This window comes from Leuresthes tenuis, unplaced genomic scaffold, assembly GCF_036924035.1.
Source record: "Leuresthes tenuis unplaced genomic scaffold, fLeuTen1.0.hap1 SCAF_15, whole genome shotgun sequence".
NCBI lineage: Eukaryota > Metazoa > Chordata > Actinopteri > Atheriniformes > Atherinopsidae > Leuresthes > Leuresthes tenuis.
In genome coordinates, this window is record NW_027325369.1 from 20,369,736 (window position 1) to 20,383,512 (window position 13,777).

Here is a 13,777-nt window from a genome sequence, read left to right on the forward strand (position 1 = left end):
GTTTGAGCCATTAAATGAGAGATTCAAGCTTTCTAACTTAGAGCGCTCTATGGGATCAAATAAGGGTCAGAAAGATATTTAAGTTTTAAAATATTTTGTGTAATATGTATGTGTAAAACTTAAACCTGACAGACACACACATTTCCCACCTTCATGTACAGCCCTGAAGTTACAAGTTTACAAAACTAAAGTTACAAGTACGAATTCTGACCCATTTTCACTCCTGAGTAAGGTGACCAGACGTCCCGTTTTGGGTGACCTGTCCCCGGTCAAAGCTGTCCCCGAAAACGTCCCCGATTTTGACACTGAATGGGGGGAAATGCGCGCAGACTCAAAGTAACACCAGTTACTATGGTAGCCATTTAACACATCGCCAGAGAAGACGTCATATGAACAACAACAACAACAATCTAGATGCGACGAAAAGGAAAGAAAAGGAAACCAGCGGCCGCGATAAATGGTATGTTGTGTATTGACTTATTTATTTTTGACAGGGGTTTTTTTTGGCAGATTTTTCACCTCTGCATTGAAAATGTCCCCGATTTTCATTTCACAAATCTGGTCACCTTACTTTTATTTGATGTGTATATCACTGTACAACGCTGCACATTTACATGTAGATTAGCCTGCCTAGTAAGACAAGATGATTAGAGATTGATATAAAACACCTGTTTTAATAGTACATCAAAAGGCCTTCTTACCACAGTCTCCCATACCATACAACGGTGCACATTACATGTTACAGTATGCTTGTTAATGGCAGCAGTTATCTTGTAAGCAGTTATGAATTATCTCCGTTGTGTGTCAAGAGGTAGTGAAGAGTATTAGGCCAATACTCACCTCAATAATGTTACTTAGGCTATCATGTTTCTCATTTTTAGTTTTCTAGATTATACTGATCTATCTGCTTTTTTTCAGGCTATGTTTTCCCCTTACTGTGGACAAGATCTTGGAACAATTTACATGTTCTGTGGCTCATGTGGCTCTAATGTGCATTTTTTGGCAGAATATGCAGACAACAGTAAGTGGACTCATATCCAGTTTGTTAATAACATTGATGTACCGTAAATTCCGGACGACAAGCCGCTACTTTTTTTCCCAGGCTTTGAGCACCGTGGCTATTGTACGTTTTTTTCTCTTTTTTTTTCATGCCGCCAAAAACATTTTGCCTCATAACATTAGACCAATTAAAATGAACGAATAGTTCACAGTGGTCCAATGAAATTGTACGATAAATCAAACACACTTACACTACTAAATTATTGTAAATCGGTCATTTGTACTCACCCTCAACATGGAAAACAAACGAAGAAATGCATATGATGCAGTGGGTGACGAAGTTCTGAGGCTGTTCATTTCATTAACTGAAGAAGATGACTTTAGTGCGCAGGAGGAAGATGAAGAAGGCGATCAATGACTTTTCCTGGTAGGCTACTGTCTTTTTCTTATTCTTACCAACCATGTTACAGGCACTGTTTGAAAAAAAAAAAAAAGCATTTACGCCGTATTTGTGCGTTACCGATAGGTGTTAAAGTTGAAACCATCTGTGTTGCAGGCACTATTCGGGAAAAAAAGCATTTACGCCATATTTGTGCATTACTTATTGGTATTTAAGTTAAAACCATCGATGTTACAGGCACTGTTTGAAAAAAAAAAAAAGCATTTACGCCATATTTGTGTGTTACTGATCGGTGTTTAAGTTAAAACTATTGATGTTACAGGCACTGTTCAGAAAAAAAAGCATTTGCAGCATGTATTTGTTTATGTTACCATACGCATTAAACTAAAAGTTTAAAAATCCTCACATGTAACTTCTTTCTGTGTAAATATCTATTCAAATGTGGACACCCGCGGCTTATAATCCGGTGCGGTTTATACAAGCACGAAATGGATTTTCTTTTCAAAATGAGAGGGAGCGGCTTATATTCAGGTGCACGCTATTGTCCGGAATTTACGGTAGTTCACACCACACCTTTATGTAAAATGCATTATATTTGACTTTTAACAGCTTGTGTTGTGTAATAAAGTTACAGTGCAAGCTAACCAAATCTTGAGCTGTGTGTCGTTGAGGTGCATTGTGAGTTTCACTGCCATATGGGTAGAAAATTTGGCGTTTATGCAGGTTCTGATGTTAAAGGACTTCCACAGTCCATCAGAGGCAAAGTATGATAATTCTAATAAAATTCAATCTCTGCCTTTATCCCACTCAATGTTTGTCAGGATCCGCATCAGATGACATTCTCCATAGGCAAAGTGGTGTAACGCAGCCAATGACCTGGGAGACCTGTGTGGAACTTTATATGACATTGAAGAACATGGCTGATTTGTAACAGAACTGAAAATACAGGTAATAACTGTTGAACTTTAGACACTAAAGGTCAACCTAACAGTTTGTTATACAATAAAAAAATAAATGAGTACAGTCCAAAACCAGGTGAATTTTCTATTCCGAAGTCCATGTCCTTTGCAAACTCTTCATAAGTCATTGACAGTGGAATTTCCATTGTGTTTGCACAGGTTCTGCTGCATGGGAAGCGAGACTTCCTTTGAAACACCAATTTTGGTCTTGGGTTAATCCCAGATGGGGGCAGAGAACTGAGTCCTATGGCGAACATCAGGATGTCAGCCAGGGAAAGTCCTGTTTTTTTATCTGGAAAAAAAAACATTATAAAGTTAAAATGTGTTTTAGTAAATCTGTCATTCATAAAAGATGAGAGAAATGGGAACAATTGTATGACATGCTATTGTAATAAACCTTCTGTATCGAGGAGATAGTCTCTCCAGAATGCTAGTACTCTGGTTTCCTCTTGGCATCTTGTAGTGCCTTGTTTACTGAGATGAACCTCAAAAAGGTTATCCAGTGTTGTGGATGTCAGCTGTTCCACACTTGAGCACATAAATGCCTTGAATGTGGATGCATGCTGCTCCAAAATGACTCACATTAAGTGCTGAAAGCCCATCCTTGAACCTACAAAATATTCAGAGAGAAAAAATACTGTAAAATGGCAAGAAAAATATCAGTATCAGAGAAGACTGGTAACATTAAAGGGGTATTTCAACAGTTTCGTAAATTGGCCTCATGCTACAATCCCTATAGTCATATGAATAGGTGCATTACCTTCTATTATCAGTGCCTGTTATGGCAATAGGTCAATTTGCCAAAATGTTGAACAATCACTTTAAGCACACTAATTACTTAATACAATTAACTTTATGTAAAAGTCTTAAAAAATTTAATGAATTAATATGTGAAAATAAAGCACATTACCATTACCTGCGTCCCCTGCAGGTTTGGAACACGATCCAAAATGATTTTTCGTTTGACAATCGTGTCTTGGTTTGCAGATCGTTTCTCTATTTGCAGCACGTTTGATGGTGATGCATGTGTCTGTTTTTTTTTTCATTTGCACCACTTTGCTCGTTTTGTACCTCGTTTAGACTTGTGTTTGAGTTTGTGATTTTGCATCGTTTCTGTACTTGAAGCTGTTTTCTCGAGCTGAGACATATTGAGCAGTTGCCTTCCGTTTGACCCTTGTCGGCCACCGTAGTAGTAATCCACTATGGATCCTGATTCAAGTAGCAGTGCAGTAGAAGCGCTCTGATTGCTATGTGGAACCACCTGGACAAAGATGAATTAAAATCAACATGTGGTCAGCTGACATTCTTTTAAGAAATTAGTTTTTTTTTGTTATCAGAAGTACAGCCTGCAGTACAGTGACTTTCAAATAGATTAAACCTCTCTTACCATACCAGACATACAAATCGAACTTCGAAACATAGTACTTCACAAAAAAAAAGAAAAGAAAAGAAAGAAGCTATTTTCTAATTTGATCACATCCTTCGTCATAGCCTTGACGCTTCAACACCTGCAAGTCCGATATCATTACACATATTAGTTTAATGTTTAAGAAGTAATGTCTCAAATCGACAACAGCTGAGGTTTTTAGTTCAATTTGAGACAATCTCTACCCTCTCAATTGCAGTAACGCACGTTGGGATGTTCCCTCTCGGTGTTGAAATATAAATGTTTTCATTCCCATTCTAACTTGACATAGAACTTAAGTTGCTCAACAACTGAAATTTAAAAAAAAAAAAAAGTTTATTTAGCTGTCATCAGGCTTAGAATGAGAATCAGTTTTTATTTTATTCAGGTTTGTGCAGGATAGGAACCTATCCCAGTGCATTAAAAAAAACGCCATTTTCAACAATTGATAATTGCCTTTGTAATATTTTCAATTAAAAATGCTTTTAATGCAAAAGGAAATCATTTAGTTACAATCTGATAAGTTTACATTTTTACACATAATCCAACTTGTATTTGCAGTAGATTTGTATAATGTCTTCTGTGGAGCTTTCTGGTGATTAACACGGAGGATCAAATAAAAAGACGCTATTGCCTGCAGTAGGGAAAAAGAGGGATCCATTATTAATGTGAAAATACAGTATTTGAGCCTCTTCGGGATGAATTTTAAGCCCTTTGAAATGTGAGTTTCTTTGTGGAACTTGATTACCCCCATAGAAAGCATAACTTATGAAAAAAGAATGCAAACAGCTCATCATAGCAACTTAATTTTTAATATTGTAAGATATAAAAATCTTCTTCTTTATCATACAATAACATCTTACCATCATACCATTAATCAAAGAAGAGAGAGTTTTGCCAACAAACAAGAATTATAACTTTGATCCCTTTTGAGGTAAGACAGCTGGTTCACAGATTATTTAGCCACACAGGTCTTTCCTTCTAAAGATGCACAGAATCGTCTGGATTTCATGCGTTTCCCATGCAAGACATTCTGCCTCACCTGTAGGCCTAGGCACTGAGCTGAAAGCAGGACCTACCCCGTGAAGCAACTTACGATGAGACACATTTTGTCTTCTTTAGAAGATCTCAAATTCAGTGTCACTAAAGTGTAAACAAGTGAAGTTAACAGAACTAAAAATATCAATGGAAGTAAAAGATACTCCACGATGAGGGCAGATCTGTATGAGCTGGTATGAGGCATTTGTGCCGATATGGTGCGTTTCTTTTTTATGAAACGTGGTGCTGTGGATTATGACCAAATATCTCCAATTTAGTTTATATAAAACACATTTCAAAAAGGTGTCCCACACTCTGGCAGGTGTATGCATCCAAATTTATTGATCGCCATTTCGGCCTCAGGGGCTTCTTCAAAATAAATACTAACAGTTTATTATATCACGTGTTGTTCACTCATTCACATGACTGCGTATAATCATAATCTCAGTTTGATCTGGCAGCACTTCAAATCAGAACTCATCTTAGAACCAGTCATTTGAAGTGTTAAAATTTACATTGCCATTTAAAATAAATCTATATTCATTTAAGGCATAATCTATTCTGAGTTGATAAACACCATATCTAAAGAATGTACTTAGTTTTGTTACCTTGACCAGTTTGGGGTCCTGGTGTGGGAGCTGGCTGTTGGGTAGTTTGTCTCTCTGGACAATCCAGGGGTGTTTGAGAACCTGCTTAGCAGTTAGTCTCTGGTGGGGGTCTACATGAAGCATCTTTGACACAAGGTCCTAGAAGTAGTATGAAATGAAAGTAATTACTTACAAGAAAGACACCAAAACCCATCTATAAGGAATTTAAGCAAATGAGCCGTCAGACAGATCTGGAGCGTACTTTTGCAGCATCCGACACGGTGTCCCAGTTGCCTCCAGTTAGACTGAAGTGACCGCTTCCTATTCTGCTCAGGATCTCATTTGGAGTATCCTCAGGTCCGTTGGCAAACGGAGTAAAACTGGCGGGAGAAAAGTAGACAACAGAGTGAATACAGAGTGCAACAAGAAAGAAACTATATGTGCGTCAAAGACACTTAAGTGTTGCTATTCACCCAGCCAGCATGGTGTACAGCAAGACACCCAGACTCCAGATGTCACATCCTTCGTCATAGCCTTGACGCTTCAACACCTGCAAGTCCGATATCATTACACATATTAGTTTAATGTTTAAGAAGTAATGTCTCAAATCGACAACAGCTGAGGTTTTTAGTTCAATTTGAGACAATCTCTACCCTCTCAATTGCAGTAACGCACGTTGGGATGTTCCCTCTCGGTGTTGAAATATAAATGTTTTCATTCCCATTCTAACTTGACACAGAACTTAAGTTGCTCAACAACTGAAATTTAAAAAAAAATATATATATTTAGCTGTCATCAGGCTTAGAATGAGAATCCGTTTTTATTTTATTCAGGTTTGTGCAGGATAGGAACCTATCCCAGTGCATTAAAAAAAAACGTCATTTTCAACAATTGATAATTGCCTTTGTAATATTTTCAATTAAAAAATGCTTTTAATGCAAAAGGAAATCATTTAGTTACAATCTGATAAGTTTACATTTTTACACATAATCCAACTTGTATTTGCAGTAGATTTGTATAATGTCTTCTGTGGAGCTTTCTGGTGATTAACATGGAGGATCAAATAAAAAGACGCTATTGACTGCAGTAGGGAAAAAGAGGGATCCATTATTAATGTGAAAATACAGTATTTGAGCCTCTTCGGGATGAATTTTAAGCCCTTTGAAATGCGAGTTTCTTTGTGGAACTTGATTACCCCCATAGAAAGCATAACTTATGAAAAAAGAATGCAAACAGCTCATCATAGCAACTTAATTTTTAATATTGTAAGATATAAAAATCTTCTTCTTTATCATACAATAACATCTTACCATCATACCATTAATCAAAGAAGAGAGAGTTTTGCCAACAAACAAGAATTATAACTTTGATCCCTTTTGAGGTAAGACAGCTGGTTCACAGATTATTTAGCCACACAGGTCTTTCCTTCTAAAGATGCACAGAATCGTCTGGATTTCATGCGTTTCCCATGCAAGACATTCTGCCTCACCTGTAGGCCTAGGCACTGAGCTGAAAGCAGGACCTACCCCGTGAAGCAACTTACGATGAGACACATTTTGTCTTCTTTAGAAGATCTCAAATTCAGTGTCACTAAAGTGTAAACAAGTGAAGTTAACAGAACTAAAAATATCAATGGAAGTAAAGATACGCCACGATGAGGGCAGATCTGTATGAGATTACCAACCAGTGATTTGACAGAAGTTGCATTTGAAAGCTCAGATCATCTAAGACAGCAGTCAGCCCCTGCCATTCTTTTATACATCAGAAGAAGAGACGTGTACGGCAACAAGTCCATAGGCTATGATCTGCTCAGCATGTCTTTCACTATATTTAATTCACCACTTTCTTTGGACAAAAAGAAAAGAAAAGGAAAAAAATCTACAACAAAAGCAGCAAACACAAGAAACAGCTCTCAATATGCATTATCCAAGAAACACAATGGAAAAAAACTGAGAAAACACAAAAACAAAGCAAATCGCCAAATTTCAACATGCCACATCGTTCCTCGGGCAGGTTTTCTTTCACAGAAAGCCACCTATTTTACTAATTTTTGTAGTAATAAAAAATAATAGACATCTCCAATGTTTGCCAGCAGATTGACCAAGCAGAGAAAAAGGGAGCGCAGCAACACAAGGAAGCCACATGACATCATCACATCACCAAACAATGCACGACTCTGCAGCATCCCGCAAGACAGTACAGACACACACTGCAAGTCATGCAACTGACACACACACGCACACACACACATGCGCTCTCCATAAAACCAAATACAAGTTTAGATTGACATTAACCAAAACATCAGCATTTGACATTTCCCAGAGTCAACATATTCTGGTTGTACCAAAGCCAAAGAGGCATTTATGGCAGAAATGTTTAATATTTAGATCAATAATACTCTTTGAAAAACATTTAACAGCAGTTGGACAGTACTGTGGTTATGTGCTGTCAGCACAAGTTGATTTGGCAGCACAACCGGTAATATAAAGCTCATCAACTCTACAAAAAGAACAGGAAGACAGATGGCAAAACAGGCAGACGGACAGGCGTGCAGTGAGAACCAATTACAGCAATGATCAGGAGAGAAAACTTTCATTGTCACTATCAAAAACATGGCTGTTTCGACTCTGTTCCAGGTCATGCACACACACACACTCACACATCATACACCCACACAGTACTAATACGTCTGTCAAAAACCAAAACCCCTCGTTTCTTTTCTTTATGCCCTTATTGCTCCCATCCATCCTCATGATCTTTTGCTGGTCCAAGTAGACTGGCTAACAGCTGCTGATGATGAGCCACACAAGGAGAATGATAGCAAGAAAAAGATGTTAAAGGATGCTGGCAGGACCACAGTCAGTGTTCCTTGGCTGGTTTCTAGTGGGTGGACACTACATCCACGAGCAAGCTGACTGAGTGGTTTGGAGCCAGGAGGTGTGGTTTGATCAGACTCCAGAGAGCTGATTGGCTGTTCCGAGTCTCTACAGGGAGGTGGAGGGCAGCTTCTTCACACGCCTCTGAGCAAGGAAGGAACTCTCAATGGGCTTGAGCTCTGGAGTGGGTTGGGAGTTCTTCAGAGCAGAGTAGGTGGCTGCCATTGCACCCTGCATACAAACAGCAGTGTTAATGTAGCCCAAATACACAAAAACTGGGTATGAAATTTCAAAGACACCATGATCATTCTGAACCATTTTTGGAGCTATTCAAGTATTTTATCTATATTTTTTTTAATCCCAGAGTTTTTTTTTTGTTTGTTTGTTCATTTATTTATTTATTTTAATGGGATGAGGACTTCCCCAAAGTTCCCCCAACAGTTTTAAGAGAGGCTCTGAGAATAGAAGTGAAGCACAATTACAGCAAACTAAAATATTGCTCGAGAAAGATAAATTCTGTACGTACTTGATGTGGTCTGAACTGATGATAAACAGCTAAGATTTGACAAGTTTGGCTTCATAAAACTAGATAAATAAACACTAAATACACTGCATGATCAGCAATAACTTGAAGCAGTCCTTTTCTGAATACTATTATCCGACTCTCACGTTGTTGTATAGGCTTTTTAAAGGTCGCTTCTTTCAAACGTTGCTGCAGTTCATTGAGGTTTGCAGACATTTGTTTATGCATACGTGCATGTGTATAGCGTTAAAAGAATGTTGGTTTGGTTAAATAGCCCAGTTTGAAGTGCAGCTGCAGTGCATGTAACCATGCTGATTGACTGCAGGGTGCCCAGTTCTTGCGGCTGCAAAACAAGCCTAAATGATCACCCCTCCACCACAGTGCTGACAGCTGGTATGAGGCATTTGTGCCGATATGGTGCGTTTCTTTTTTATGAAACGTGGTGCTGTGGATTATGACCAAATATCTCCAATTTAGTTTATATAAAACACATTTCAAAAAGGTGTCCCACACTCTGGCAGGTGTATGCATCCAAATTTATTGATCGCCATTTCGGCCTCAGGGGCTTCTTCAAAATAAATACTAACAGTTTATTATATCACGTGTTGTTCACCCGTTCACATGACTGTGTATAATCATAATCTCCCAGAGTTGAAGGTGAACTAAGGGGGGGATTCAGTCAGTTTGATCTGGCAGCACTTCAAATCAGAACTCATCTTATTGTCATTTGAAGTGTTCAAATTTACATTGCCATTTAAAATAAATCTATATTCATTTAAGGCATAATCTATTCTGAGTTGATAAACACCATATCTAAAGAATGTACTTAGTTTTGTTACCTTGACCAGTTTGGGGTCCTGGTGTGGGAGCTGGCTGTTGGGTAGTTTGTCTCTCTGGACGATCCAGGGGTGTTTGAGAACCTGCTTAGCAGTTAGTCTCTGGTGGGGGTCTACATGAAGCATCTTTGACACAAGGTCCTAGAAGTAGTATGAAATGAAAGTAATTACTTACAAGAAAGACACCAAAACCCATCTATAAGGAATTTAAGCAAATGAGCCGTCAGACAGATCTGGAGCGTACTTTTGCAGCATCCGACACGGTGTCCCAGTTGCCTCCAGTTAGACTGAAGTGACCGCTTCCTATTCTGCTCAGGATCTCATTTGGAGTATCCTCAGGTCCGTTGGCAAACGGAGTAAAACTGGCGGGAGAAAAGTAGACAACAGAGTGAATACAGAGTGCAACAAGAAAGAAACTATATGTGCATCAAAGACACTTAAGTGTTGCTATTCACCCAGCCAGCATGGTGTACAGCAAGACACCCAGACTCCAGATGTCACATCCTTCGTCATAGCCTTGACGCTTCAACACCTGCAAGTCCGATATCATTACACATATTAGTTTAATGTTTAAGACGTAATGTTTCAAGTCGACAACAGCTGAGGTTTTTAGTTAAATTTGAGACAATCTCTACCCTCTCAAGTATGACTGTGACTCTATGTGAGCTGCTCACCTCAGGTGCTACAAAGTTGGCAGTATAACACGGGGTCATCAGCAGACCATTGTTGGCGCGCAACTGCTTTGCAAATCCAAAGTCACAGATCCTGATGGACTCGGGATTTCCTGACTCGTCAACATAGAGAATGTTGCTGGGCTTCAGGTCTCTGTGCACCACCTGATGAAAACAAGAGGATACAGGGAGGGGGGAATAAAACGAGAACAAAGCAAGAGGGGAGTGACTGTAGATGAAAGGAGATTAAATAAAAAAAAATCCACAATATTACAGAATATGAGCAAAAGAGCTTCAGATGATTTTTGCATATCCTTAAGGACGATTTTTCAAAAGATCTAATCAAGATTACATGAGATGTAATGATACTGGGACGCTAAATGCTTTGGTTTCTGTTATAGCTGAATCCGGCTGCAAAGTGCCTTCAAATTTACCATAAAGCACAGACAGCAGTGACATCTGTGATGTGACAGGGTTGATCTCACCTTGCCAACAGACCCGATGCGGCTTCAAAACAAAACATTTTTCTCCTGCACAGTTGTTGTTTTTTTTTTCCTCAGAGAATTTCTGAGAGTTTTTTAACAAATTTGTTAATTGAAAAAATTTCGACTCAAGAATATCTTTTGGCTTTTAAGCCGGAAGCTTTTTAGAGTCAGGAAAAAGGCATGAAAGCAGGAACGACATGCAGATAAGCTATATGGGCACCCAATGTGTGTCTTTCTTGTTGCAGATTTACAGCTTTATCAGTTTTACAAGTTATTGTTCATGTGAGAAAGTATCGTTGAAATTGGAAACTGCTTTTACAGAAAAATTGGGCATCCGAATGGGATGTGCAGAAAATGAATTATCATCTTCAACCTGAGTAATGAAGACAGGTATAAGTAGTGTAACAACAGGCTGTGTGCTAATTGCCCCTCACCCCTTGTGAGTGGAGGTACTCTGCAGTCTTTGTGATGGTGTGAAGCACGGCGCTGGCCTCTCGCTCCGAAAAGAACTTTTGCTTGAGGATCCGATCCAGCAGCTCTCCTCCGCGCATCAGTTCCGTCACCAGGAACACCTGCTTACCGTTGTCATACACCTGGGACAGAAACAAGGTTCCACCAACAGTGAGGCTTATTCTTTCTAATGCCCAAGGTAAAAAAACAAAAAAACAGCTTGATTTAAGTGTGCGTTTAGACTCACATCCTTCAGTGTTATGATGTTGGGGTGCTGTCCATATCTGAGTAGAATCTCAATCTCCTCGGAGGGGTCCGTGCTTGTTTTGTCAATCATCTGTCAGTCACAAAAAAACCCAACAGGACTCATTTTGCTCTTGCTTCACTCTAGACACAAACTCAACAATAAAAGTGGATTTAAAAAAATTCTAAAGATTATCAATCGGTTTTTGAGCTAATCAAACAAATTCAGCTTGATACTGTTCGAACTATAACCATTTCCCATGTGCCATACCTTGACAGCATATTCAGTGTTGGTGGCTTTGTGGATGCACCGTTTACAGACAGAGAAAGAGCCCATGCCAATGTCCTCCTTCAGTACGTAGCCGTCGCTAAACAGCAGGTTCTTTCCATGCAACTGCTGCAGAGAAAGAGAGGATAAGGGAAGAGTGACGGAGGTGTGACAGACTGACAGAACTGACAAGGTTGGAGGACGCTGACGGTTTTTGGGAAGAAGCTCAATCTATTTACGGGAACACTTTTTCTCTGTCGAACTGTCACTCTCAATCTGCCACACGCAGCTCATTGCTGCTCCTGTCAGGCACAAAACCCAATCTGAAGCCATGTAACCTTTACTGAACCATTTCATTCTCTAATGCTCCAGTCTGGCTTGCACTTTACAAACTGTGTGTGTCTTTCTTCCCTTCTTCTTCTTCTGTTACCATGGTTCCTACACACTTTCACAGACTCTAGCTTCTGGATTTTCTGTTAGATTTTGACAGCTGGCGAGATGGCTAATGTGAAAAATAAATTGCTTAAAATCCAGCTGTTAACAGACACCTTCCGCCTGTGTTCAGGATATCCACTCGTTCACTATACAGTCCACTGCAGAGAATATAATCGGCCATTTTGCAGTGCTTTTTCAAATCTAGATTTCATCCACCACAAATCATTAAGTGGTAGACTGAATGTAGTGTAAAGAGACTGCAGGCTCCGTCGATCAACACAAACCCTAATGTACGGTGTCATTAACAGCTTAGGTGCTAACGTCAGGAGCTAATTAATGTAATTTCATTTGATACATTTATTTATTTTGCTGAGCGTAATATTCCTCACCCCCGCAGTGCCTAACCTTCACTGCATGAACAGCCGGACTTTAAACATTATCCTTACAACACAAACTGAACCATTTTTGGTGTGCTGATATGACATTCAAAGCATTATTCTAGTGCATTTGTCTGCTTTGTTCTGTAAATAAGTTCAGTAAATACTCTGATAGCATAGTTGGTTTGCAGTTCCAGTTGTGCTTGAATAGGTTGATACAGTGTGCTGTAAATCAAGTTATGGGCGCACAGATGAGACAAAATCTTGTTTTCTCTCATTGTGATGGGGGGGATATGTCAGTGTTGATGTGTACTGCTCATTAGGGAAATGTTAAAGCTCTGGTGGAGAGGCTTCTGGTGTTTCAGGAGACAGACTCGGTTACAAATACACAGTTTATACTTGTGTAGCAGTTTATAAAAATTCAATAATTCAATTTTGAATAAATCTGAGTGTGCTGAAGCAAAAAGTTTGACCACAATGTCTGTCTGCTCAGAGCAGTGAAAAGTGCTTTGCTTGTATGATCAAATGTCTTGCGGAAATGTGCCTTTGTACAGGTTTTTTTTGCCTTTTTTGCTATAGCCCCTCATTCTGCATCTATAAAAAGATAACCAACAGCCCACCTGGACCACTGGGTGTGGTGGGGGCTTCACAGGCTCCACTGATCCTTCGTCCTCCAACATAGTTGATGCGACAAAACTGAAGCCTCTGAATAGCTGATGAGCTCCGGCACTGGGAGGCACACCCGGGGAGTCTGTAAGAAAACTCAACTATTAGAAACATGCTTACCAGAGTCCATGTTGAAAAAAGTTGGTGGAATAAACACTTTAAACCACATTCTTTTCAGCAGATAGGAAACACGTGAAGCCAGTTATCAGAACAGCATCAGGTGACCTTTCAGTTTTGATCTCTTACCTTTTGGTGTGCGAGAAGTGAATTCGGAGTCAAAGTAGAAGGTGTCGTCCGGACGCGCTACAGCTGGTTTGAAAGGGGGCTTTATTTCTTTTCGGAAGAGTTTCTGAAAAAAAAAGAGATTTATTCACTACATAAAGTTGATGTTTTGTACATCATCAGTTCTTTTTCAACCTATGCACAATTGAAATGTGCTCAACAGTCAGACACTCACATTCCAGTCTATAGTGGAGTAGAAACCTTGCCGCTTAATCTCCTCTGCACCGTCAGCACCTGATCCTATAAGCAAAACATCAACAGCCTATCAAGCGGAGCA

At 39.3% G+C, this 13,777-nt stretch overlaps 2 protein-coding genes across 5 annotated transcripts in view; both read right to left on the reverse strand.

Moving 5' to 3' along the window:
- Positions 1-3,400: 3,400 nt before the first annotated feature.
- Positions 3,401-5,956, reverse strand: LOC140269815 (ribosomal protein S6 kinase alpha-1-like). The gene is made up of 4 exons (XM_072364798.1): positions 5,862-5,956; positions 5,651-5,768; positions 5,410-5,547; positions 3,401-3,619 (listed from the first exon to the last, which is right to left on the reverse strand). Exons 1-4 carry the CDS (start codon positions 5,954-5,956, stop codon positions 3,401-3,403), a joined length of 570 nt encoding a protein of 189 aa, XP_072220899.1.
- Positions 5,957-6,628: 672 nt separating this feature from the next.
- Positions 6,629-13,777, reverse strand: part of LOC140269903 (ribosomal protein S6 kinase alpha-1) — a 43,276-nt gene continuing 36,127 nt past the window's right edge. For 3 of the 4 annotated variants that reach the window (XM_072364924.1, XM_072364925.1, XM_072364922.1), the window contains 11 exons: positions 13,676-13,740; positions 13,465-13,567; positions 13,173-13,303; positions 11,744-11,869; positions 11,477-11,566; positions 11,214-11,372; positions 10,298-10,459; positions 10,079-10,155; positions 9,868-9,985; positions 9,627-9,764; positions 6,629-8,495 (listed from right to left, as the gene is read on the reverse strand). In XM_072364924.1, the coding sequence (XP_072221025.1) occupies positions 8,373-8,495; positions 9,627-9,764; positions 9,868-9,985; positions 10,079-10,155; positions 10,298-10,459; positions 11,214-11,372; positions 11,477-11,566; positions 11,744-11,869; positions 13,173-13,303; positions 13,465-13,567; positions 13,676-13,740 (1,292 nt within the window). In that variant the 3' untranslated portion in view covers positions 6,629-8,372. The remainder of the gene's footprint in view (positions 8,496-9,626; positions 9,765-9,867; positions 9,986-10,078; positions 10,156-10,297; positions 10,460-11,213; positions 11,373-11,476; positions 11,567-11,743; positions 11,870-13,172; positions 13,304-13,464; positions 13,568-13,675; positions 13,741-13,777) is intronic. The other variant, XM_072364923.1, reaches the window with a different exon arrangement.